Here is a 23,508-nt window from a genome sequence, read left to right as displayed (position 1 = left end):
GCTACGGATTTCTACTTTTCTTTTTTAATTAATTAATTTATTATTTTTGGGGCTGCACTGGTCTTCGTTGCTGTGCACGGCTTTCTCTAGTTGCGGCGAGCGGGGGCTACTCTTCACTGTGGTGCATGAGCTTCTCATTGCGGTGGCTTCTCTTGTTGCGGAGCACCGGCTCTAGGCACGCGGGCTTCAGTAGTTGTGGCACGCGGGCTCAGTAGTTGTGGCACGCGGGCTCAGTAGTTGTGGCTCACGGGCTCTAGAGCGCAGGCTCAGTAGTTGTGGTGCACGGGCTTAGTTGCTCTGCGGCATATGGGATCTTCCTGGACCAGGGCTCGAACCCGTGTCCCCTGCATTGGCAGGCAGACTCTTAACCACTAAGCCACCAGGGAAGCCCTGATTTCTACTTTTTAAAGATCACTTTGGTTGGTACAGGGAAACTAGACCTATAGGAGCAATAGTGAGGTGGGGAGATGAGGCGAGTTGTCCAGAGAAAAGAGGAAAACAGCTTGGACTGGTGTTGGTGCAAATGGAGAGATGTGTTTAGATGTGGGACACCTTTTGAAGTTAGAGACACCAGCATTTGCTGACAGGGGGTAGGAGGGGGAAAAAAGGAGGCAAGGATGACGCCTGTTTTTTTGTTGTTTTTTGTTTTGGCTGCGCCCTGACCAGGGATAGAACCCAGGCTCCTGGCAGTGGAAGTGTGGAATCCTAACCACTGGACCATTGAATTCCCAATGCCTACATTTCTGACTTGAGCATCTTGGTGAAGGATGGTGTCATGCCCTGAGATGGAGAACGCTGGGAGAGGAGCAGAATTAGGACGAGAGGTGGGGAGGCTAAAATAGAGATCTAGCTCGGTGGAAGAGCAGGGAGGCTGGGGGGTGGGGGGACTGCAATGTCCTCATGATTCAAAGCTGGGGAGTTGGCCATCCTTGCTACATCAAAGCCTGTGTATGTTGGGCCCCTGAGACTGTAGTATTAGAGCATCTCGGAAAAATTCAAGGTACTGTAATGTTCAGGATGCTTCTTGCAACCTTTAGGAGGTCCCTGCAAAAACAGAGACAAGCTTAGGCCAAAGAGGTGGCCCATCCTTATGATCAAAAGGACAAGTCACCACATCTTTTTGTCCCCTCCCTTTAGGTACTTCGAAATTTTATTACTGGCTTATGAACTCCAAACATCTAGATAGCACTGCTGTGGATCCTCCAGCATGTCCTCAAATCACCGAGAGGGTGGGAAGCCCATGCCGAGTGACTAATGCGAGCCGGGGCACGAGGCTTAGAGGACCATGGAGAGAGAGGCCCCCATGACTCAGAGTCAGTTCACAGGCTGCAAGAAGCGTAGAAACTGAAAGGAAGGTGCAGCATGAAAAAAACAAAGAAGAAATCAGAGAGAATAAGTGAGCTGCGTGAGGTCAACATCAGAGCTGAGCTGGAAAGGTACTGGGGATGGGGTGCAAAGGACCCAGGAGCTGGGGAAGCAGCACCCCACAAGAAGCGTTAGAATTCTTGAGTTTCAAACCTGGAAGGGCCTTCGAGGCCCAAATGGCCAGCTCCTTCCCCCGAAAAAGGAGGAAATGGGAAAGAAAAGGAGAAACCAAAAGACCAGGTCTCCAAGTTTTAGAAGTCACAGAAAGGCAGTCAACAGCTCCACCCTGGCTGAACCCAGAATGCCCTGGTCCATTATTTCTCTCTGTCCATTTGGTAAATGTCTGGTTTCCACGGGGGCAGTTCTGTCCAGCTGCGTTCTGGAAACAGGTGGCTTGCAGAGACGTAATCAGGGTCTCCTGATCTGACATCTGCTCCCCCCACAATGCACCCCTCCCCTCATTCCAATTGGGCCCCCATCACACGTTCTCAGGCACACCCACGCTGAGCAGTGCGCGCACACAGGCTGCGGGGCTTGTGGGCTCAGGCAGAGTGAGAGGGAGGGGGATCATTTCCCGAGGGGTAGCTTGGGTGGGCCTTGGGGGTGGGGAAATGGTCAGAAGGAGAGATGGGCTGACGCAGCTTCTCCAAGCCATGCAAGTATCCAAAGAAAACACAGCTGGAGAAAGGGAGAGGGAGCGAGGAGCTGGGCTATCTGAGTGTTGACTTCTTGGGTAGAAATCCAACTTGGTAACCTGTGGTCAGTAGAGCCTGTGTTTATTTACTGGGACCAGTTACTTCCTCCTGCTGTACCTCAGTATCTCAATCTGCAAAACAGGGACAATACTAGCTACCTCAAGGGATGGCTGTGAGGATTAAATGGGATCATTCAAAAAGAAAGACGATAGGGCTTCCCTGGTGGCACGGTGGTTGAGAGTCCGCCTGCCGATGCAGGGGACGCGGGTTCGTGCCCCGGTCTGGGGAGATCCCACATGGCGCGGAGCGGCTGGGCCCGTGAGCCATGGCCGCTGAGCCTGCGCGTCCGGAGCCTGTGCTCCGCAACGGGAGAGGCCACAACAGTGAGAGGCCCGCGTACGGCAAAAAAAAAAAAAAAAAAAGACGATAGACTGAAGTGGTGAAGAGCGTGGGCTCTGGAGCCAGACTGACTTGAGCTAATTACTTCACCTCTCTGGACTTCAGTTTCCACATCTGTAAAGTGGGGATGATGACATACCTATTTTGCAGGATGTTTTGAGGTTTCGGTGAGTTCTTATTTGCAAAGCACTTTTTGTTTGTCAAACAACTGCTTGATACTAATAACCAGAGACATTTATTGGGCGCTTTGGTGTGCCAAGTACTAGATTCAGCACTTGATGCTTGTGACATTAAAATCTCACTGCCACCCGGGGAGGGAGGCAGGTATTAGATCATCCCATTACAGATGTGGAAACTGAGGCTCATAGAGAGACTTACTTTTTAATTTATTCTAGAACAGGGATAGGCAAACTATACTCTTCCTTATAGTATTGTTTATGGCTTCTTTCATGCTAGAGTAGTGGAGTGGAGCTGTGACAGAGATTAAAGGGCCTGCAAAGCCTAAAATATGTACTAGCTCGCCCTTTACAGGAAAAGCTTGCTGACCTCTGCTTTAGAAAATGGCAGAAGCAGGATTTGAACCAGGTCTGCCTGGATCCAAAGTACTTAACAGCTTTGCTATTCTGGTTTTTTGCACTATCACTGTGCTGGGTGCAAAATAAAGGCTAGAAAATCATTTCTTTCCTGTCACTTTGAGGGCTGAGAAGGCTTCTCTTATCTTCTCATATCCAGGAGTGAAAGCGGAAAGGGATTTGGGGATTCTGATCGCTCCATCTTTCAGGCCAAGCGGTGAGGACTCAGGGAAGGCTGCCAAAACTCCGCGTGGGGCTGCACGTCTGACAGCGTCACTCTGAAGTGTGAGGCCGGGGGCACAAATTGTGGGAGAGAGGGGAAATCCGTGTGACAGAGAGGGACAGGCTGAGTAGGTAAGTCCCTGAAATCAAGATCAGAGACTGTACCTTCTCGTCTGCCAGCCCAGGTCAAGGCTATGTTTAGAGTCAGTCTGACTGAAACTCACAGAGGCAGGAGCTGGTAAAGAATCCCGGGGTGGTGTAGGTATCGCCCGTTCCCCGGAGATACTCAAGGGCTCCAAAACCAGTTCAGTTACACAGCAAATATATACCCAGTACCTGATCTGTACCAGGCACTGTTTTAGCACTGAAATAAGTGGTGAACAAGATCCCAGCTCTCACGGAGACAGACAATAAACCAATATTAAATAGGAATAAGATCTATAAAGAAAATTAACCAGGCTGATGTGATTGAGAGTTAACTCCTAGGTAGGCAGGGAAGGCCTCTCTGAAGAAGGGCCATTTAAGCCGAGACCAAAATGACAAGGAGTCAAGCCATGAGAAGATCAGAGGGAAAAGCATTCTAGGCAGAGGGAACAGCAACTACAAAGGACCTGAGCAAAGAATTTCACTTGCATGTTCAAGGAACCAAAAAGTCAGTGTGGGGGCTTCCCTGGTGGCGCACTGGTTGAGAGTCCGCCTGCCGATGCAGGGGACGCGGGTTCGTGCCCTGGTCTGGGAAGATCCCACATGCCGCAGAGCGGCTGGGCCTGTGAGCCATGGCCGCTGAGCCTGCGCGTCCGGAGCCTGTGCTCCGCAGCCGCAACAGTGAGAGGCCTGCGTACCGCAAAAAAAAAAAAAAAAAAAAAAAGTCAGTGTGGCTGGAGCAGAAGGAAAAAGCTGAGAGTGGTGGGAAAGGAGACAGGAAAAGGTCCTTTCATGTGTCTAGAAATCAGGGCATGGAGGCAGTTTATTTCAAGTGTGGTGGAAAGCCACTGAATGATGGCTAAATGATGCTAATAATTGTAGTGACTTTTTGAGCCCTTAATAAATGCCAGGTGCTTACTAAGCCCTTTACATGCATTAACTCATTTAATCCTCACAAGCCACCCTAAGAAGGAGGTACTTTGATTGTCCTCATTTTATAGATGAGGAAACAAAGGCCCATGGAGGTTAAACCACTGGCCCAGTGTCACACTGCTACATTTAAAGTTCACTGGGGCTGCTCTGGGGACAGTAAATTACAGGGGCCAAGACCCTGTAAGAGATAACAATGATACAAAGACAGCTTGCATTCCAGTTAAGAAAACGAGAGGAAAGAAAAACTAACATTCACCAGGTTTTCTGCTTCAGCCAGACTCCGGGAAGAGTGAGGGTTACTAGAGTTCAAAGGCGTATAGGCACTTCCTCTTCTGGATATCCTTAGCACTTTCTCTGTTCCCCTCCTACACCCTTTCTGCCTTGTTTGCTTGTGATCTGTGCCCCTAATCACAATAGCTAGCTAGCATTTATTGGTTAATGGCGTTAATGGTGTGCCGTTATCATGCCCGGCACATGCACTATGCCTGTTTAATTTATTCTTGCAATAATCTAATTGTATCCATTTGAGGATGTGGAAATTGAGGCTTACAGCTGCTAAAGTAAGGGGTCCAAGGTCATACATCTAAAAATTGACAGTCTAGGATTTGAACCCTTCGAACACAGTCAAAGCACTTAACTACTGGGCTGTAAACACTCACTTCTGACCTCCCACCCTGCCATGAACAGTCTCTGAGCTCCCCAGTGGTAGCCAAGGATTGTCTTTACCTCTAGTTTCCTGCTAAAGAGGGTTCATAATAATGCCAACCTCACAGGTTGTTAAGAAGATTAAACAGGGCTTCCCTGGTGGCGCAGTGGTTAAGAATCCACCTGCCAGTGCAGGGGACAGGGGTTCGAGCCCTGGCCCGGGAAGATCCCACGTGCCGCAGAGCAACTAAGCCCATGCACCACAACTACTGAGCCCGCGTGCCACAACTACTGAAGCCCGCGCACCTAGAGCCCGTGCTCTGCAACAAGAGAAGCCATGACAATGAGGACTCTGCGCACCACAACGAAGAGTAGCCCCCGCTCACCACGACTAGAGAAAGCCCGTGCCCAGCAACAAAGACCCAACGCAGTCAAAAATAAATACAAACAAAAAAATAAATAAATAAAAGAAGATAAAACAAGTTAATCTAGATCTCAGGTGACCAACCATCCCGGTTTCCCTGGGACTGAGGGGGCTCCCTGGAAGGGAGACTTTCTGTTTCAAAATCTGGGAAAGTTCTGGGCAAATTAGGAGGAATTGGTCATCATGCCTGGATTCGTGCTTTGTGCTAAATATGTGTTCAACAGACATTAATCATCGTTTCTCCTTTCCACTTTCATGCATTTGATAACAAAAAGGTAGCAAGCACCCACTCTGTGCCCATCCTAGGAGCTGGGAACACCGACAGGCAGTGCACGTGCAGAGAACCTAGCTCCAAAGTCTCACCAAAAATCCACAGTCCCTGGGGAAATGCCAAACCTCTCTCCAGGTGATTCCCGCAGCTTGTGTGCTGTCTTCTTGGGCTGGCAGTATTTGGATGAACCCCAGTGGGAGAGGTCCCTGGGCCCTTAAGATCCGCAGGCAGTGACACAGAGACAGTGGGCGTGGGGTGGCCGTGGGGCTTCCCATAGTGAAACCTGGCAAAGAGAGGTACTGAGATGATTCTGGGTGGAAGGGAAGGAAAAAAAACGTGCCTTGGGCATTGACTCTGTGGCTTGCCCTGGGCCTAAGAGGTAGTTCCTATTGTCACACACATTTTGCTGGATGAGGAAACTGAGGCTCAGGAACCCAAGTGAAATGACTTGTTCGAGATCACGCAGGAGGAGTTGGGTAACCGGCATTTGAACCAAGGTCCCAGCAAAGCAGGGATTACTGGGGTTGGGCGGGCTGACTTCTGCACTTCCCTCCCTCCTGCCGGGCTTGGGTCCCCCACTTGTCTTGACAACGGCCAGGCTTGTCACGGGGCTCCGTACAGCCCTCTCCACCCTCCCGGCTGCCAGCGTCCCGCCCCATTCCCTCCCAACCCCCGAGGGAGGAGGGGAGAGTGGGAGAGAGGAGGGGGGTCGGGGAGGCCCGTCTTTATAAAGGCGGCTGGAACAGCGCTGCCCGCCAGACCCCGCCGCCTGGATCCCCTGCTTTGCCCGCCGCCCCACGTGACCGCGCCGACCACCAGCTCCACCTTTGAGTGAGTTGGGGCGCGTCCCCATCCACCTCCAGACCCTCGCCCGGCCGCGTGGTCTACTGAGCCCGGGGTGGGGAAGAGAGCCCTTGAAGGAGGGCGCTGAAACGGGGGGCACCAGGCAGAAGCCCGACGACAGGTATTTAGGACCTGGAGGAGCCGGGAGACCCGGGAGCCGGAGGTCGGGCCGGCAGCTTTCTCCCTTGGCTCCTCCGGCTCGGGGCCTAGGAGACCGCAAGTTACCCCCGAGGAATGCGCGTGCAACCGTTCCCATGGTAACGTGCAAGCCGCGCCCGCCCGCCGCAGAGGAAGAGGGAGGTTGTTGGGAGAGGGAGGGAGGTTGTTGGGAGAGGGAGGGAGGTTGTTGGTCCCCGGGAGGTCCAAACTCGTCATGCGGTGGTTGCAAAAGCGAGCCGAGGAGGTCCCCTTCCTCTCCCCCGTGCCCCAAATCCTCTGGGAGCCAGAGCGCACGTCGCATGAGCCTCAGTTTCCGCGTCTGTCAAATGGAGGCAATGATATTGGTTCCAAGTTCCCCGAAGAGCTATCTCAAGCTTAACGATCCCGGCCAGTCCCCTCTTTTGGTTGGCCATCCGAGGAGTGGGTTTTAGAGGCCCGGATGACTCCCGCGATCCCACCCCACCCCCAGGCCCGCTCGCCATGGCCCTCTTCGGGGCCCTGTTTCTAGCGCTGCTGGCTGGCGCTCAGGCTGAGCTCCCCGGCTGCAAGATCCGCATCACCTCCAAGGCGCTCGAGCTAGGTAAGAGTGGGGGCGGGCCGGGGCGGCTGTGGGTGGAGTGGCACCGGCAGGGCGTGCAGGAGCTAAGGGTCTCACTGCTGCTTCAGTGAAGCAGGAGGGTTTGCGCTTTCTGGAGCAAGAGCTGGAGACCATCACCATTCCGGACCTGCGGGGCCGAGAGGGCCACTTTTACTACAATATTTCTGAGTAAGTGGGGGCCGAGGGGGCGGGGTCTTGGTAGGGGGCGGGGCTTAGGAAATACCTACGGAGTCTCGAAGACAGGATGCCTGAGCGTAATGTGGGCGTGGCCAAATCGAGGAGGCTGGACTTAAGACACTGAATGAGGCCCGAAAAGATAAAGGCCTAGACTGCCTACAGAGGCGGGACCAAGGAGGTGGGCGTGGCCTAAAAATGTAGTCTGGACCGAGAAAAGTGAAGCCTAACCTGTGGAACCGAGGCTGGCCAAAGAGCTCCAGAGAGGCGGAGTCAAGAAAATTGCCGGTGGATGAGAGTGGGATGTAGGCCACCCGGGTGGAGCTAATGGGAGAGGTCAGAGGAACCAGAGATAAAGTCCTGTGGTTTAGGATAGTGGGGACAGGGTCTAGCAATCCCAGGGTGGGGAAGGGAAGGAAGACTTCTAAAAGAGGGGGTGAAGCTCACATTTAACACCTGGGTCATGAGAAGTTAGTCTCTGACCCACCCAAGTCCAAGTTTTCGCCACCCAAGCACAGGTTGGGTACGTGAGGGGCAATGGAAGAATTCATTCTACCCACGCCAGCTTCCCCAGGCCTGGACTGGAAGAGGAGGGAATGAATTTGCTGTGGTTGGGTGGGGTCCCCTTTTCTTGGTCCTGAATCTGACCCTGAGGTCTCCTCCCACAGGGTGAAGGTCATGGAGCTGCAGCTGACATCCTCTGAGCTCCATTTCCAGCCAGAGCAGGAGCTCATGCTACAGATCAACAATGGCTCCTTGGGGCTGCGCTTCCGGAGACAGCTCCTCTACTGGTTCTTGTGAGGACCTGGCACCCTCAGGGCAGTGGAGGGCGGATCAGGAGGACTGGGGGTGCTGTGGAGCTGTGGGCAATCCTTTAGCCTTTTTTTTTTTTTTTTTTTCCTGTCTGCGTTGGGTCTTCGTTGCTGCGCGCGGGCTTTCTCTAGTTGTGGCGAGCGGGGTTGACTCTGTTGCGGTGCGCGGGCTTCTCACTGCGGTGGCTTCTCTCGTTGTGGAGCACGGGCTCTAGAGCGCAGGCTCAGTAGTTGTGGCGCAAGGGCTTAGCTGCTCCGCAGCATGTGGGACCTTCCCAGACCAGGGATCAAACCCGTGTCCCCTGCATTGAGAGGCGGATTCTTGACCACTGCGCCACCAGGGAAGTCCCCCTTAGCCTTTCTGAGCCTCAGTTTCCTCATCTGTACAATAGGGACAATCTTACCCAATTCATAGAATGTCCGGTATACTGTGCAGAAGTAAATAAAGTCTTATTAAGAGCAGTCATGATGTAGGGGGGTGGGGAGGAGGGCAGTGAAGACTTGGTTAAGCTCTAAGCCAGAGTGAACATTAACCCCCCACCCCCACCTCCACCGCAGCTACGATGGGGGATATATCAACGCCTCTGCCGAGGGTGTGTCCATCCACACCGCTCTGCAGCTCTCCCGGGATCCCACTGGCCGGATCAAAGTGTCCAACGTCTCCTGCCAGGCCTCTGTCTCCAGAATGCATGCAGCCTTTGGGGGAACCTTCAAGTAAGCCCCGTCCCCAACCCCAGTGCACGCCATTTGAGACCCACAGCCCACCTGCTTAGTGCAATGCACAATGTGCAGGCTTGGGAGTCAGACTAACTGGGTCTAAATCTCAGCGCCACCACTTGCTGGCTGTGTGACCTTGGGCAAGTCGCTGAAGCTCTGTAAGATGGGGATGGTAATAGGACCTACTTTATGAGATGTGAGGACTGTTTATCTTAATCTATATAAAAATATTTAAAACAGTACCTGACATATAGTATGGGCTAGCCACTTAGATAAGAACCATTGAGAGGACCAGCGTACACAGTGGTCTAGTTGGGTGGGTGTGTACTCGGTTCTCAATAATAACCATTGAGAGGACCAGCGTACACAGTGGTGTACTTGGTTGGGTGTGTACTTGCTTCTCAATAATTGGTAGCTCTTACTACTAATAACAAAAATAATAACATAGTTCCAGGTTTGGGGCTGAGAAGGGGAATTTGTGCTGGTTCTGGAAGAGGGTGGGGGAGAGAAAATGGTGGATTTATTATCTGGTGTTGGTCAATTTGGTCAATTTTTTATTTATTCAACAAAGTGTATGCCAGGCCCTGAGGATTTAAAAAGGAGCACAGAGCCTGACTGGAGGGACAAAACATTTGTCATTGGGGCCTTGAGAGAGGGACCAAGAAAGTACTCTGGAGAAGGGAGGTTCAGAGGAGGGTAATCCAGGAGGACTGCCTGGAAGAGGAAGCATCTGCACCCAGACGGGGAAATACAGGACAGGAGCATTGAGGGTGTAAGGGAAGACATGAGTAAGCATATGGAGCTGAGGATGCTCAGAGGAGATTTGAGGAACTCTGGGTAGATTCATTTGGCTGGTGGGGGACAGGGTGGGAGAGGAGGTCTTGAGAATCAGCCTGGAGAAGGGGATTTGAGCCCAAGTCATGGAAAACCTCCACTAAAGAGGTGGTCATTTAAGTCAAAGTAGGGGTATTTCCCCCACCCCTCACCATCTCTGGATGCTGTGATTTCTCCCAGACCTGGGTTGGGGGTGGGGCAGGGTCTGGATTCACCTGGCCTCTCCTCTCCTCACAGGAAGGTGTATGAATTCCTCTCCGTGTTCATCACCTCAGGGATGCGCTTCCTCCTCAACCAGCAGGTGTGGGCAGTGGCGAGTGGGGGGCAGGTGGTGTTGGGGGACAGCGGGGGTGGACGTGCCCTCTCTTTCAAAGACCCTGACTCTGGCCCCCACCTCCCAGATCTGCCCCGTGCTCTACCATGCAGGGACCGTGCTTCTCAACTCCCTGCTGGACACCGTGCCTGGTGAGTTGGTGCGGGTGGGACCGAGAGCTCTGGGCCCGGCCTTGGATCTGGAGTGGGGCTGGGGAGGAGGCTGGGTGCACAGCTATCAGGTAGCACCTGAGTAGGCCCCTTCCAAGCCCTGTGATGGAACAGCCCTGGGTTCAAATGTGGCCTCTGCCTTCCTGCGTGACCCAAGGTAAGTACTCACTTCTCTCACTTGGTTTCCTTGCCTGGCTGAGGACCACTCCCCTGGGTTGCTGAGGGTTGACTGAGGGCATGGCTGTCAAGATCCTTAATATGTGCTTGCTGTTGGGGCCTCACTTGTGTTCATCACCGGGCACTTAATAGGAGCTCAATTAACATGAATTCTCTTTTCCTAAGCTATGAGATCATCACGCCACATACAAGGGGCACAGGACAGGAAGGAGAAGGCAGGGGAAACCAATGAGAGAAGGGAATCCCTTGCCATCTTGTTTAGTGACTTGATGAAACCTATGTACTGATGATAGTAGTAGTAGTAATACCAACAACAATAATAGGGACTTCCCTGGCGGTTGAGTGGTTAGGACTCGGCGCTTTCACTGCTGTGGCCCTGGGTTTAATCCCTGGTCGGGGAACTAAGATCCCGAAAGCCGCCCAGTGTGGCCGCCCCCCGGCAAAAAAAAAAAAACCGAAGAAACAAAACCACCACAAAATTCCCACAGTAATAACAGCTAACATTGTTGAGCACTTCCTGCACACCAGGCACTAAATGCTTTCCACGTAAAACTAATTTGATCCTCATAACAACCCTATGAGGGGAGTATTAGGATCACCATTCTATGAACGAGCAACTGAGGCCCAGAGAGCTTAAGCACCCTGCCCAGCATCATACAGCTTTGCGGGACTCAAGCCCCTCCCCGCAGTGCGCAGCGCTGTGGACGAGCTCGTTGGCATTGACTACTCCCTCGTGAAGGATCCCGTGGCCTCCGCCAGCAGTCTGGACATGGAATTCCGGGTGAGCTGTCTGGCTGGTGTGTGTAACCAGACCCCCTCCTTCTCCCCTACATTGCTGGTTTTGTTCCCTAAAGCACAGCTCTGATGCGGCCCCTCCACTGCCGGGGATGCGGTGGCTTCCCACTGGCTACAGAATCAGGTTCAACTCCTGAGTCTGGCACTCAGCCTTGTTCATCTTGTCTGGCCCCAACTTTCTCACTTCATCCTGTTCCTCTGCAGCTACTAGTTCCAAAAAATGCCCTTCGCTTCCTACCTCAGGGCCTTTGCTCATGCTGTCTTCCCCCATCTTCCCTGAAGGAATTGAACATTCAGCTCTAACGCACACAATCTCATTTCATCCTCTCACAACCCTGTAAATCAGGTAGTGACGTTATACTCATTTTAGGGATGTGGAGACCTGCTCAGGGAGGCGATGGCACCTGTCCAAGGCCACTCAACTAGTATGTGGCCATTCCCATTGCCCCTCCCAGTGGAGTGTAGTAGAGTTTCAGAGCACAGACTCTGGAGCCTAAAATGCCTGAAGGTCAGCTCCCAGCTCTGCCACTTACTAGCTGTGTGATCTTAAGCCAGTGGCTTAACCTTTCTATGCCTGTTTCCTAATACGTAAATGGAAATAATACAGTAAGAAAAGATAATCTCGGGACTTCCCTGGCGGTCCAGTGGTTAGGACTCCACGCTTCCACTGCAGGGGGCACAGGTTCGATCCCTGCTCAGGGAATTAAGATCCCACAGGCCGCGTGGCAAGGCCAAACAATTAAGAAAAAAAAAAAGAGAAGATAATCTCATGGGATGTTATGTGGATTAAAGGAGTCGGTCTAGGTAAGGGGCACAGAAGAATTACTGTGTATGTGTAGGCAGCAGCTGCCATCATTACTACCATCTAGTCTCAAGGCCCACTCAAGTGCTACCTCCTCCTTGAACCTTTTGCTGAGCCTCCCTTCTCCAGTCTGATGGGATTGCTCCCTTGAAGCACTCCTGCTACCCTCCTTTCCATGCTTTTTAAGAAAAGTACCTGTTGAGTCCCCCAAGGACAGCAACCGGGTCCAACCCCCCACCATCCCCACAGGGCCTGGAGACATCTGGGTGCTGGGCTAGTCTGCCTTGGCCCTGACCCTGATCCTCCAACCCCAGGGGGCCTTCTTTCCCCTGGCCGAGGGCAACTGGAGCCTGCGCAATCGGGCGGTGGAGCCCCAGCTGCCCGAGGAAGAGCGGATGGTATACGTGGCCTTCTCTGAGTTCTTCTTCGACTCTGCCATGGAGAGCTACTTCCAGGCAGGGGCCCTGAAGCTGTCGCTGGTGGGGGCCAAGGTATGCCAGGGTCTGTCTGTGGGATGGGCAAGAGGGGGCCTGTGATGGAACTTCTGCCTTATCCCCAGTTCCCCGGTCCAGGTGCCCCATGATCTGGACATGCTGCTGAGAGCCACCTACTTTGGGAACATCGTCCTGCTGGTGAGTCAGCGGGAGGTAGGAACCTGGCCGGGGGGTGGGCACGCCATCCGCACACCGTGCTGGGACCAGTGAGGCAAGTAGAGCCCCCAGTGGCAGCTGTGGAGTAGACAAGGCCTGGCCTAATGCCTGTGGCCACATCTGCTCACTTGGCCAAGCCTGTTTCCAGGTCTGTGAAGGGGGCTTGCTGCCCCCGCTCCGTCTCCTTCACGAAGCCATGATGAGGGTGGGCTGAGAACCCAAGCTCGGCCAGTGTAGGGGCTTTCACAGCGACTGATGTATTATCCTTTATGCTTATCTTCCCTTGTTTAATGGGGAGTTAAAATTTGTAAAGAAATAGTTCAGTGATCATTAAAGGACCTGTCCTTGGTTGTACCTTGTAAATGATGGAGCTGAGATTTGAACTCAGATAGGAATCTGTGTGATACCAAGTCACCCTGCCTCTCTCCTCTATACTATGCAACCTCCCAGGGTTGTCATGAAGATTAAATGAATTAATACATTTGGAGCAATTACAACAACAGAGGAAGTGCTCAGTCAACACCAGCTGCTCTGAATGCTATCCTTGTCATCATCATGATCGTGGCCAAGTGTTGTCAAGAGCATGGACACTATTGCCAGACTGCCTGGGTCTGAGTCCCAGTTCTGCAACTAAATAACAACTTGGACAAGTTGCTTAACCTCTCTGTGCCTCAATTTCCCCATCTCAAAAATGGGTGTAATTTAATACCTGCTTCACACAGTTATTGTGAGGTTTAAATGAGCTAATACATGTGAAGTGTTTGGTGAAGAGTAAGCACTTGGTCACTACACTGCCTGTAGAAGAAATAGCTCAGCAGTTTCAAGAAAAGAGATATGGCACGGAGCTTGAGATTTTTTTTTTGGCCACACTGTGCGGCTTGCGGGATCCTAGTTCCCCGACCAGGGATTGAACCTGGGGCCACGGCAGTGAAAGCGCCGAGTCCTAACCACTGGACTACCAGGGAATTCCCTGGGATATTTAACGCAAAGAGACTGTCCCGGAGGAGTCTGGATTGGAGATGGGTCCTGAATACTGAGAACTCAGGAAAGCAGAAAGAGAAGGAAGGAGGCATTCCTAGAATGAAACATTCCCTTGTCGGAGCAAAGGCAGAGGCTGGACACAGTTCTGGAGGGTTCCAGAAGCCAGACCAGTCTTCCCATTTGTGTCTCTGGGCTCCCAGACGGTACAGCCACCCCCTCCTCCCCAGGGACTCAACAGGGAGGAGGACTTGACCCGTCTGGAACTTGACCTGTCCTCCCTGCTCTGTCCCCAGAGCCCGGCAGTGATCGACTCTCCGCTGAAGCTGGAGCTGCGGGTCACGGCGCCACCACGCTGTACCATCAAGCCCTCGGGCACCACCATCTCTGTCACTGCCAGTGTCACAATCGCCCTGGTCCCACCCGACCAGCCCGAGGTCAAGCTGTCCAGCATGACCATGGTACGGACACCAGCGTCGGGGCTGTGAGGGATCGGGGAGGAGGACTGCGGACACCCTTTGGGGCCGTAACACCACCCTCCCTACCTTCCTACACAGGATGCCCGTCTCAGTGCCAAGATGGCACTCCAGGGGAAGGTGCTGCGCACACAGCTGGACCTGCGCAGGTGGGTGAGCCTGTAACCTCTCTGAGCCTCAGTGTCTTCAGGGTAATCACACCTGCCCAAAGATACTGGGGAGCTAAAATGCAGTCATACCTACAAGCCACTGGAGAGCTGGGGTCTTGTTAACGCATAAAAAGTGTTTCATTTTAGTGTCGTTTCTCTGCATTCTCACCACCCAGAGCAGGTATTATGAGAGATGACCAAGCTGGCCCAGCAAGGTTAAATGACACACCTACAGTCACACAGCAAAGTGCATGAAAACATGGATTCTGCACATCTTAGCTTTGTGATCTTAAAGCAAGTCACTTTATCTTTCTGAGCTTCATTTTCTTCATGCATTAAATATAGAAAATAGTAGCACCTACTTTCCAAGGACGTGCCGTCTAATGTGGCAGACACTAGCCACATGTGGCTATTTACATTTAATTACAATTAAATAGTCCCTCAGTTGTTCATTTCTATAACCACATGTAGCTAATGGTTACTGTGTGGGCAGTGCAAATACAGAACGTTTTACAGAAAGTTCTACTGGACAGCGTTGTTCTGGGGAGTTAAATGAGATAACGCAGGTTAGAGGTTAAGAGTCTAGATTATGGAGACAGGTTCTGCAGTTTGCCAGCTATGTGACCTTATGCAAATTACTTAATCTCTCTGGGCCTCATTTGCCTCCTCTATAAAGTGCAAATTGTAATAGTGCCTGTTTCTTAGGGTTGTTATGAGGTGGCATTTTAAGATAGTTTAATAATATTTAACTTTTTAACATGCACAGTATCTGGCAGGGAGTAAGCACTGAAAGTTTTGCTAAATAAACGTAAACAACACATGTAAAGCCATCAGCATAAGTCTAGCTTATAGGAGGTACTCCACAAATAAAAGGTAGCAGACTTGAAATTAAACAAACAAACAAAAAAACTGGAAAAAAAAGTAGCAGACTTGGAGAAAAGGCGACTCAAAGAGGGAGAAATGACTCACCCAAGGATACACACCTGGAAATTGGTAGAACCCCCTGGAAAGGTTTGTAGGTGTAACATGTAAGACTGAAACTCAGGGGCTTTGGGTGGGTAGAGGCCTGAGTGGCCTGGAGAAGGTGGAGCTTCCAAGGGCTCGTGCCCACTGGACCCTTCTTTTTTCCCCACAGGTTCCGAATCTACTCAAACCAGTCTGCGTTAGAGTCGCTGGCAGTGAGCTGGGAATTGAGGGGCGGGGGGGGCGGGCCAGGGCTGGGATTGAGGTGGGCAGCGAAGGCGAGCCCACCCTCTACAGGCTGCCCTAACTTCCTCCCTCCTCCCTCCCAGCTGATCCCACTGCAGGCCCCTCTGAAGACCATGTTGCAGATTGGGGTGATGCCCATGCTTAATGGTAGGGCTGGGAGAAGTGAGGAGGGAGGGGGAAAGGACAGGGGAGCCAGGTGGGCCCAGATTGAGCTGGCTGTTCCCATCCACAGAGCGGACCTGGCGTGGGGTGCAGATCCCACTCCCCGAGGGTATTGATTTTGTGCGCGAGGTGGTGACAAACCACGCGGTGAGTAGGGGTGCGATGGGGAAGGAGGGCAGAGCCTTCCCCTCCCTCTACAGCTCTTGTGTGCCCTCCGTGACCTGATCCTACCTTCTCCCTTATCAACTGCCTCTTCTTATTTTAATCTTATATCAGATTTGTCCAGCCCTTTGCACTGGCTGTGTCCTCACCTTGGAACACTCTTCCCTGATTCTACCCTCAGTGCCTACTAATCTTTCAGGTCTTAGCTAAGAGCTCATCTCCTCCAGGAAGCCCTCCTTGACCTCCACAGGTTGTGCTCCTGCAGCCTCTGTTTCAGCACCCTTCATAGGGAGTTATAAGAACCGCTCTGCTGCTCCACCTCTCCCACTAGATTGAGGCCAGGGACTCTTGTCTCCGTCTCTAAACCCTGCTCTCGGTAATGGAATGAAGAGACTCCCTTCTCTGCCTCCCTGCACAGGGTTTCCTCACCATCGGGGCTGACCTCCACTTTGCCAAAGGGCTGCGAGAGGTGATTGAGAAGAACCGGCCTGCCAACACCGGGGACGCCCGAGCACCCAGTGCCCCGCCACCCTCCATGGCAGCTGTCTGAGTCCTCAACCCCGACCCTGGCAGCTGCATTCAGGACTCCACCGTCTCTCATCCCCTCCCTCACCCCATCACAGCCTCTAGTGTCCTCTAACCCCCAGTGCCACAGAGAAGATGGGGTTTTAAGCTGTACCCAATTTAATTCCATAATCACAGTCAATCCATCAATTACAGTCCGTCCACCCTCCCCGTGGGCTGTCCTGAGCTCTGTTGTGTTCCTGTGATGCGATCAGTGCATTGAGGGCATTCTTTAAGCAGGGAGGGGACCAGGCCTTACCCCAGTGAGTTAAAAAGTGCAAACTCCCCCCAGACTGTATATGTGAGGCGCTGGGGCCAGGTCTGGGATGCACAGGGCTGCAGAGGCGGGTGGGGTCAGTTCTGGAGGCAGGGATCTGCCCCACAGGGGCATTTTGTATAAAGGAGGACCTCCCTTCTGGCAGGAGAGGCTGGGAAGGGCTGGATCAGGCAGTGGGGGGCTGCTCCCATGGTCATCAGTATGGCTGCTTATTCAGGAAGCGGGAGAACATGGTGAGGGCAGCCTGGGGCTTGTCAGTGGGGACCATGTGTCCGGCACCCTGAAGGGCAAAGCTTCGTGAGATTCCTTCCCTGTACAACCCCTGCCCTTGGGTGCTTCCTTCATCCTACTGGACCCCTCTAGCTAGTGACCTTCCTGCTCCCCCAATCCATCTGTTTTTCCCATCTTCCCCCGAAAACTTGCCCTTCCACGGGCCAGATGGTAACCCAGCATAAAAGGAGGTCAGAAGGAAAGGACAGGTGGGTCCTGCCCCATCCCCCCAGCCACCCTAGTCCTCACCAGGCCCAGGCCCTACCTTGATGGTAAGAAAGGCGATGTGGGAGAACTCCTTCACGAAGCCAGCGATCTGCTCTCCACTGTCCCCGTAGTCCACCAACCAGGGCCGGCGCTGTACCTCCATCTGCCCCACCAGGAAAGACTTAGCAGCCTGTAGCTGCCCCGTCATCTCTGTTCACAGCCACCAGCAAGACCTCAGGGGCTGGGAACTCCTCCAGGTTTGCCCCCTCTGTCTGCCAGAGCCACGCTGCACTACCCCAGTACCGGCCCAACCCCAGGGCTGGGACCCCGGGCTCACCTTCTGGTTGAGGGAATCCACAAACCACTCATCTCCCATGAAATTGCAGGCCATGTCCACATCTCCGTTGTACAGCAGGATCCGGTATTTCTGAAGCAGGGCAGGGGAAAAATGGGGGGTTTGGAATAAGCCCAAACCCCAGCCCTTCCCCAGTTCAAGCCCTTCCCCTCAGGGAATTCAAGAGGCCCAGCTAAACAGCATAAACCAGGAAATGCTTGTGTTTTCTGACCACTTCCTACCTGCCCAGTGCTCTGCTAAATGCTTTCCCTATGAAGGTAGTAGATACCATCAATAACCCCATTTTATGGATGGGGAAATCAAGTCTCAAGATATATGAAAAACTTGCCCAGAGTCACCTGGCTAGTAGGCTAGTAAAGGGACTTGTACTCAGGCAGTCTGACCCCAGAGCCCATGCTCGAACCACTGTGCTGTACAGAACCTGGTCCTACCCCAGCTCTGCCAGTATCTCCTAGGTGACCTTGGACAAGGCCCTCTCCCACCTCAGACCCCAGTCTGCCTCTCTGTAACACGATCTGACTAGCTCTTCTCACCCTAAGGGCTCCTTGGCTGATGCGGACCTCTCTGCCCCCTCCAGCAGAGCGGCATAAGGTGGGGACAGAGCCAGGTTCAAATCCTGACCCTGCTGACCACAGGACCTAGGGCAAGTGACTTCACTTCTTGGAGTTTCAGCTTCCCCTGTCCCGAGTGGTGCCCTGAAGGAGCCCCCGCCTCGCCACACTGCTCCAGGGTCCTGAGGCTGCTGGTGGACCCAGCTGTGCTGGCCCCACTCACCTGTGCGGCCAGCAGCTTCAGGTACTGGGAACACATGGTTTGGTAGAGACGGCGGTACTGGATATTCACCAGGAAGCTGCAGGAGCACATGGGCAGGAGGACCAGGTCCAGGTTGGGAGAGAAAAAGGGACAATAGATCAGACGCCCTCCCCTATCCCCTCCTATTCCCAAGCTCCAGCCTAAGAGGCAGATAGCTGGGATTCAGTCCCTCCTTGGGCATGTAACCTCTCTAGGACTTATCTAGATGGGGGGGAGGGGCTGGAATTCAGAGGTCCCCAACTCTCCTCCATCTAGAAATGTACAGGGACACTTTGTTACATGGCTGGGCCGCACTGGCATGAGTGCATAAGGGCTCGTGCTGACCAATCAGAATGGAACTGAGTGGCCCCTGCTGTGCCAGGCATCACCCTCTTACTTGTAGGGGTCATGGGAGATGTGGGCAGCTAGGGTGGTACTGGAGTCAGGGAGGAGCTGGGGATTGGAATGTCTTTTTACTAAATACCATTTAAGTAATTGATACTTTAAAAACCAATGTGGCTGCTTAAGAATGAAGTGGCTGGGACTTCCCTGGTGGTCCAGTGGTAAAGAATCCGCCTTCCAATGCAGGGGACATGGGTTGGATCCCTGGTCGGGGAACTAAGATCCCACATGCCTTGGGGCAACTAAGCCGGTTCCACAACTACTGAGCTCGCATGCCTCGAGGCAGCCTGCATGCCACAAACTATAGAGCCCATGCGCCGCCAACTAGAGAGAAGCCCGTGCGCTGCAACGAAGACCTGACACAGCCAAAGATTAAAAAAAAAAGAATGAAGTGGCTGGGGGAATTCCCTGGAGGTCCAGTGGTTAGAACTCCTGCGTTTTCACTGCCAAGGGCTCGGGTTCAATCCCTGGTTGGGAACTCAAAAAAACAAAAACAAAAAAAAGAATGAGGTGGCTGAATATCAATCAACTTCGGGGGGGTCAGAGACCTTGAACATCCTATTGTACAATTCAGTCACACCCCAAACACCCTCTGTGTCCCCACTGAGAAACCCTAGCCAAAGGATCCCTGGGAACAACAGCCCGCCACCCCCCAGGCCACAAGCGGTCACAGAAACCCACTTGCACATGTCCCAGCGGGGCAGCTGCTTGGGGATGTGGAGGGCCTTCCGCACGAGAGGGTTGTTGAGGTAGGTGGAGGCGGCTGTGGTGTTGGTGCAGGGGGGGTCCAGACGCACCTCTCCCGCAGAACGCAGCAGTGCCTGGGGGGGCACAGAGGGTCAGGATCTTTGCTTCCCTGCCCTGTCCCTCCCCACCCTGCTGGGAGGTAAGCGTGGGCCCTTGCACACCTGATGCCACATCTGCTTGGATGGCAGGCGAGTGAAGATGTTGCCCAGATCCTGGACCACGACAGTGTCCTTCTCGTACCTGCAAGTGAGGTCGGGGGATGAGTGCTTGAGCCTCCAGATGGGACTGGGGTTGGCCCAAGGGGCACACGGCAGGGCCCACCTTAGATGGCTGGGCACCCCCCCAGCACATGGAGCGTAGAGGTTGTAGACGTTGAGGCCGGAGCTGCCCACGATGTGGGACACTTCCTGAAGCTGCAATGATACCCCAAAAGCCACCATGCTTTACAGAATCCTGGCCTCCCCATGACCTCCCCAACAGCGCCCTAAGATTTATTGCTCTCCTGCTTCGCTTGGTCACTACCCTTTCCCCCCTTTCTTCACAGGCAGGGAAACTGAGGCTCAGTGGAAGGAATCTGCTAGTCCCGGGTCCAAATCCTAAGGCCTCTACTTCCTAGCACTGTGACTTCAGGCAAGTGACTTCGACACGCTTGGCCTCAGTTTCCTTATCTGGAAAATGTGCCTAATACCATCTCCCTTGAAGGAGACTCTTGAAGATGGAACAATCCACACTGCCATAGCTGAGCACAGTCCTGGCATATCGAAGACGATGGATGAGTGAGAAGCCCTTTCCCCTCACAGGGAAGTCACAGGAAGTGGTGTGGGAACACATCCATACTCATGTGTCCCAGAGGACATCGAATTGCTGAAGGGTGCAGGATAGGAAACAACAGGGGGATGAGGGGGAGGAGTCCCCAAAGGGGATGTGGTCCCCTTCTCAGGATGGGGGCTCTCAGGGGTGACGGAGGGCAGGGGCAGAACCTCACATTGGTCACGCATTGTGGGTCTTTGTTGTCGTAGAAGTTACACTTGTTTTGAGAGCAGCAGTGGGTCTGGAGGGAAGACCAGAGCCTGTAGGAGATGAGTGAGATTTGCTGAGGCCCATGGTGAGCAGAGAAGGCGAACACCCCATCTTCTCAACCTCCCATCACGGCCTGGACCCAAGGGATCTAATCCCAGGGAACAATGACATTTATCACAGGGCGTGGTATGTAGCTCCCAAAACCTGGCTGCCCTGGGCCACACTGCAGCCCTCCTTTGTCCCTTTACACTCTGATGTCTATGCTTTGGCCTTTCAGCACCAAAACCTTTCTAGCAAACCCAGCCCCGCCTTCTGCTCATCAACCAGGGTAGGACCCAGGATATCATGTGCCTGGCAGACAGACCTGAGGTCCCATGACCTGCTGCGCCCCAGAGATTGCGCAACGGTCCCCTCCCATACCTGTTTCCCAGAAGGCCATGGTAGTAGGCGAAATAGACCAGGGAGTTGTCATTCTTCTCATAGCAGGAGAGTCCATTGCCCACAGCCAGCCCCTGTGAAACACCCAGGGCGTTAGCTCATCTGGACGGTGAGGAAGAAGAGCCTCCCTTGACCTGCACCCAGACCTTCAGCAGTCTGGAAACTGAAACCCAGGCTGGCTTGTGGGAGTGGGTGGAGGCGGGGGAGGCCACTCAACGTAAAGAATGGAGCTGGCAGCTTGAGGAGTAGGTTCCCTGTTGTGGAAGGCACACAGGCCGGGGAGAGGCCAGCTAGTGGCAGGAATGTTATGAAGGAAGACCCGGTTGGAATGGAGGCGCTGACCTGTTTGACCTTTGCTAACCACAAGGCTATGACCCCAAGACGCCTCCCTTCCCTCCTGCAGCCTCCCTGCACCTGAAGGTTCATGCTGGGATCCTGCATGACCAACACTGCCAGGGTGGGGATGTAGATGCCGGCATAGCTCTCTCCCGTCAGGAAAAGCTCGTTGTCCTTGTATTCCGGGAAGAGGCGGAAGAAATCTTTAAGGGCTTCAAAATTGCTCTGGGCCACCTGGGGATGGCAGGATGGAGGGAATCGGGAAGTGTTGGTGTTTGAGCTAGAAAGAATCTCAGGGATAATGACACCAACGCATCCTGTTTGTGCAACAGGATGTGACTTGTCCAAACCACACCACCTAGCAGGCAACAGAGCCACAGATGGACTCCAAGGGCATGCCCTTTCTCTCCCCGCATCATGCCACCCAGCAAGGCTGGGGCACGTGGGCAGGCAGCGGACTCACCTCGGTGTCATTGGTTGCATAAGACTTGTCATCGGAGTAGGAAAAGCCCACCCCAGCTGGGGACTCGAGGTATAACACATTGGCAATCTACAGGGGAAGTGGAAACGGGCTAAGGAGGGCTCCCCACCCCATCCCAGTGCCCAGACACCCCCACAGGACCCACAGAGGCGGCGATACCAGGTTCCAGGAATAGGGGTTGTACTCCAGAGTGGCACCATCTGGCTGGATCTGCGGAGGAAAGAGATGGCTAAGTCCCGAGAGCCAGCTGGGGGGAGGGAAAGGGCCACCGTGCTGAGTACTGTACAATCGGGCAAAATCCCTGAAAGGTACTAATAGTCAAGCCAATGGTACAGATGAAGAAACTGAGGCTCAGGAAACGGACACATCTTCAGAAGATCACAAAGTCCTTTTCTCCTTCTTCCCCGCTTCTTTCCTTTGGGAACTGTCCCCTCCCTGCCCCTTACCAGGGGTTACTGAGCTGCTTTCCACTCACCAGGAAGGGGCCGTGCTCGGTGAGGAGGCCATCTAGGGAGCTACAGCCCGGACCTCCATTGAGCCACAGCACCACAGGGCTGCTCTTGGGATCCTTCTGGGACTCCACAAACCTGGGAGGGAGTCAGGCTAGGATGGGTGCAGGTGGGGGGAGGGCTCCTTCCAGCCCTCCCTGCTCCCAGGCTCCTTCAGGGGTCTTAATAACACCCCCCCACCCCCACCCCCACGCCCAGGCTTCCCTGGTGGCGCAGTGGTTGAGAATCCGTCGGCCAATGCAGGGAACAAGGGTTCGATCCCTGGTCCGGGAAGATCCCACATGCCGCGGAGCAACTAAGCCCGTGAGCCACAAGCACAGAGCCTGCGCCCTAGAGCCCGCGAGCCACAACTACTGAAGCCCGCGCGCCTTGAGCCTGTGCTCCACAACAAGAGAAGCCACTGCAATGAGAAACCCGCGCACCGCAATGAAGAGTAGCCCCCACTCGCCACAACTAGAGAAAGCCAGCGCGCAGCAACGAAGACCCAACACAGCCAAAATAAGTAAATAAATAAAACAAATTTATATTAAAAAAAAAAAAAGAACCCCCCCTCCCTATCATCTCCCCCGGTGGGCATCGCAGTGTCCCTCCCAACCCCGCCCTGGAAGGCAGGGCTGCAGACCAGTAGTGGAGGTGCTTAGAGCCGGAGCCTCTGAGGTAGCCAGAGTACTGGCGGAAAGACGGTTGCTTGGCCAGCCCTGGCAGGTACTGGATCTCGTCCTGGTCGGGGGCTGCCTCGCTTCGGGGCGCCCAGGAGAGCAGCAGCAGCAGGAGGAATGGCGGCGACAGCGCGGCTCGGACCATCTGCGGCAGGAAGCGGGTGCCGGCTGTTTACTCGCTCGCTCGCTGCTCAGCCGCCCCTGGGGAAGAGCTGGCGGCTCATCAGCGAGGGAAGCCCAGGCCCAGTCCCAGCTCCCACCCGCTGGGCTTCCTCCGCCGCGCCGCGCCGCGCCGCGCCGCGCTGCGCCCCGCCCCGGGGGCTCCTGGATCCCTTCCAGCCTCCGGATTCCCCTCACCTCTGCTCCCTCGCGTCCTTGCTCTCCCGGAGGTGGCCCGCGATGGGAAGTCATGTGTACTCCGAGTCACGTGTGCTCCAGCGTCATGTGACAGTCATCCTCCTTGTTATCCCGCCCCCACGTCCCCGAGCACCCGGAAGACGGAGGGGGCGGTGGCGGCGGCGGTCAAACCAGGTGAAGGTCCGTGGGCCTCGCAGGTCGTATCCCGGGCGCCGGCGGTCAGATGACCCAGGTGTGGATGGCC

The 23,508-nt window shown here is 54.0% G+C and overlaps 2 protein-coding genes and 1 non-coding gene across 7 annotated transcripts; 1 reads left to right on the top strand and 2 right to left on the bottom strand.

Annotated features, from left to right (window-relative positions):
- Window positions 1-6,427: 6,427 nt before the first annotated feature.
- Window positions 6,428-16,600, top strand: PLTP (phospholipid transfer protein). 4 transcript variants are annotated; one of them, XM_065892432.1, is made up of 16 exons: window positions 6,428-6,501; window positions 7,142-7,252; window positions 7,339-7,438; window positions 8,113-8,241; window positions 8,815-8,970; window positions 10,045-10,108; window positions 10,209-10,272; window positions 11,157-11,248; window positions 12,379-12,555; window positions 12,637-12,696; window positions 13,989-14,153; window positions 14,250-14,317; window positions 15,453-15,495; window positions 15,610-15,673; window positions 15,759-15,835; window positions 16,269-16,600. In XM_065892432.1, the coding sequence occupies exons 2-16, from the start codon at window positions 7,153-7,155 to the stop codon at window positions 16,398-16,400; spliced, it is 1,491 nt and encodes a 496-aa protein (XP_065748504.1). In that variant the 5' UTR covers window positions 6,428-6,501; window positions 7,142-7,152; the 3' UTR covers window positions 16,401-16,600. The 4 variants fall into 4 exon arrangements, with proteins under 4 accessions (XP_065748504.1, XP_065748503.1, XP_065748506.1 ...); XM_065892431.1 differs by having other exon boundaries at window positions 6,428-6,568; XM_065892434.1 differs by lacking the exons at window positions 6,428-6,501; window positions 8,815-8,970 and having other exon boundaries at window positions 7,153-7,252; window positions 16,269-16,400.
- TRNAE-UUC (transfer RNA glutamic acid (anticodon UUC)) lies at window positions 13,607-13,679 on the bottom strand. The gene has a single exon. It is a non-coding gene; the product is annotated as a tRNA-Glu (tRNA).
- On the bottom strand, window positions 16,517-23,321 carry CTSA (cathepsin A). 2 transcript variants are annotated; one of them, XM_065892436.1, is made up of 15 exons: window positions 23,265-23,321; window positions 22,871-23,052; window positions 22,215-22,326; window positions 21,899-21,949; window positions 21,722-21,808; window positions 21,337-21,492; window positions 20,905-20,996; window positions 20,450-20,534; window positions 19,786-19,877; window positions 19,626-19,704; window positions 19,399-19,538; window positions 18,298-18,373; window positions 17,506-17,595; window positions 17,227-17,331; window positions 16,517-16,971 (listed from the first exon to the last, which is right to left on the bottom strand). In XM_065892436.1, the coding sequence occupies exons 1-15, from the start codon at window positions 23,316-23,318 to the stop codon at window positions 16,888-16,890; spliced, it is 1,485 nt and encodes a 494-aa protein (XP_065748508.1). In that variant the 5' UTR covers window positions 23,319-23,321; the 3' UTR covers window positions 16,517-16,887. The 2 variants fall into 2 exon arrangements, with proteins under 2 accessions (XP_065748508.1, XP_065748509.1); XM_065892437.1 differs by lacking the exon at window positions 21,899-21,949 and having other exon boundaries at window positions 16,888-16,971; window positions 23,265-23,318.
- Window positions 23,322-23,508: the final 187 nt, after the last annotated feature.

This window comes from Phocoena phocoena, chromosome 15, assembly GCF_963924675.1.
Source record: "Phocoena phocoena chromosome 15, mPhoPho1.1, whole genome shotgun sequence".
Classification (NCBI taxonomy): Eukaryota; Metazoa; Chordata; class Mammalia; order Artiodactyla; family Phocoenidae; genus Phocoena; species Phocoena phocoena.
The sequence above is the reverse complement of the archived record's forward strand: the minus strand, read 5'-3'. Positions and strand labels throughout refer to the sequence as shown.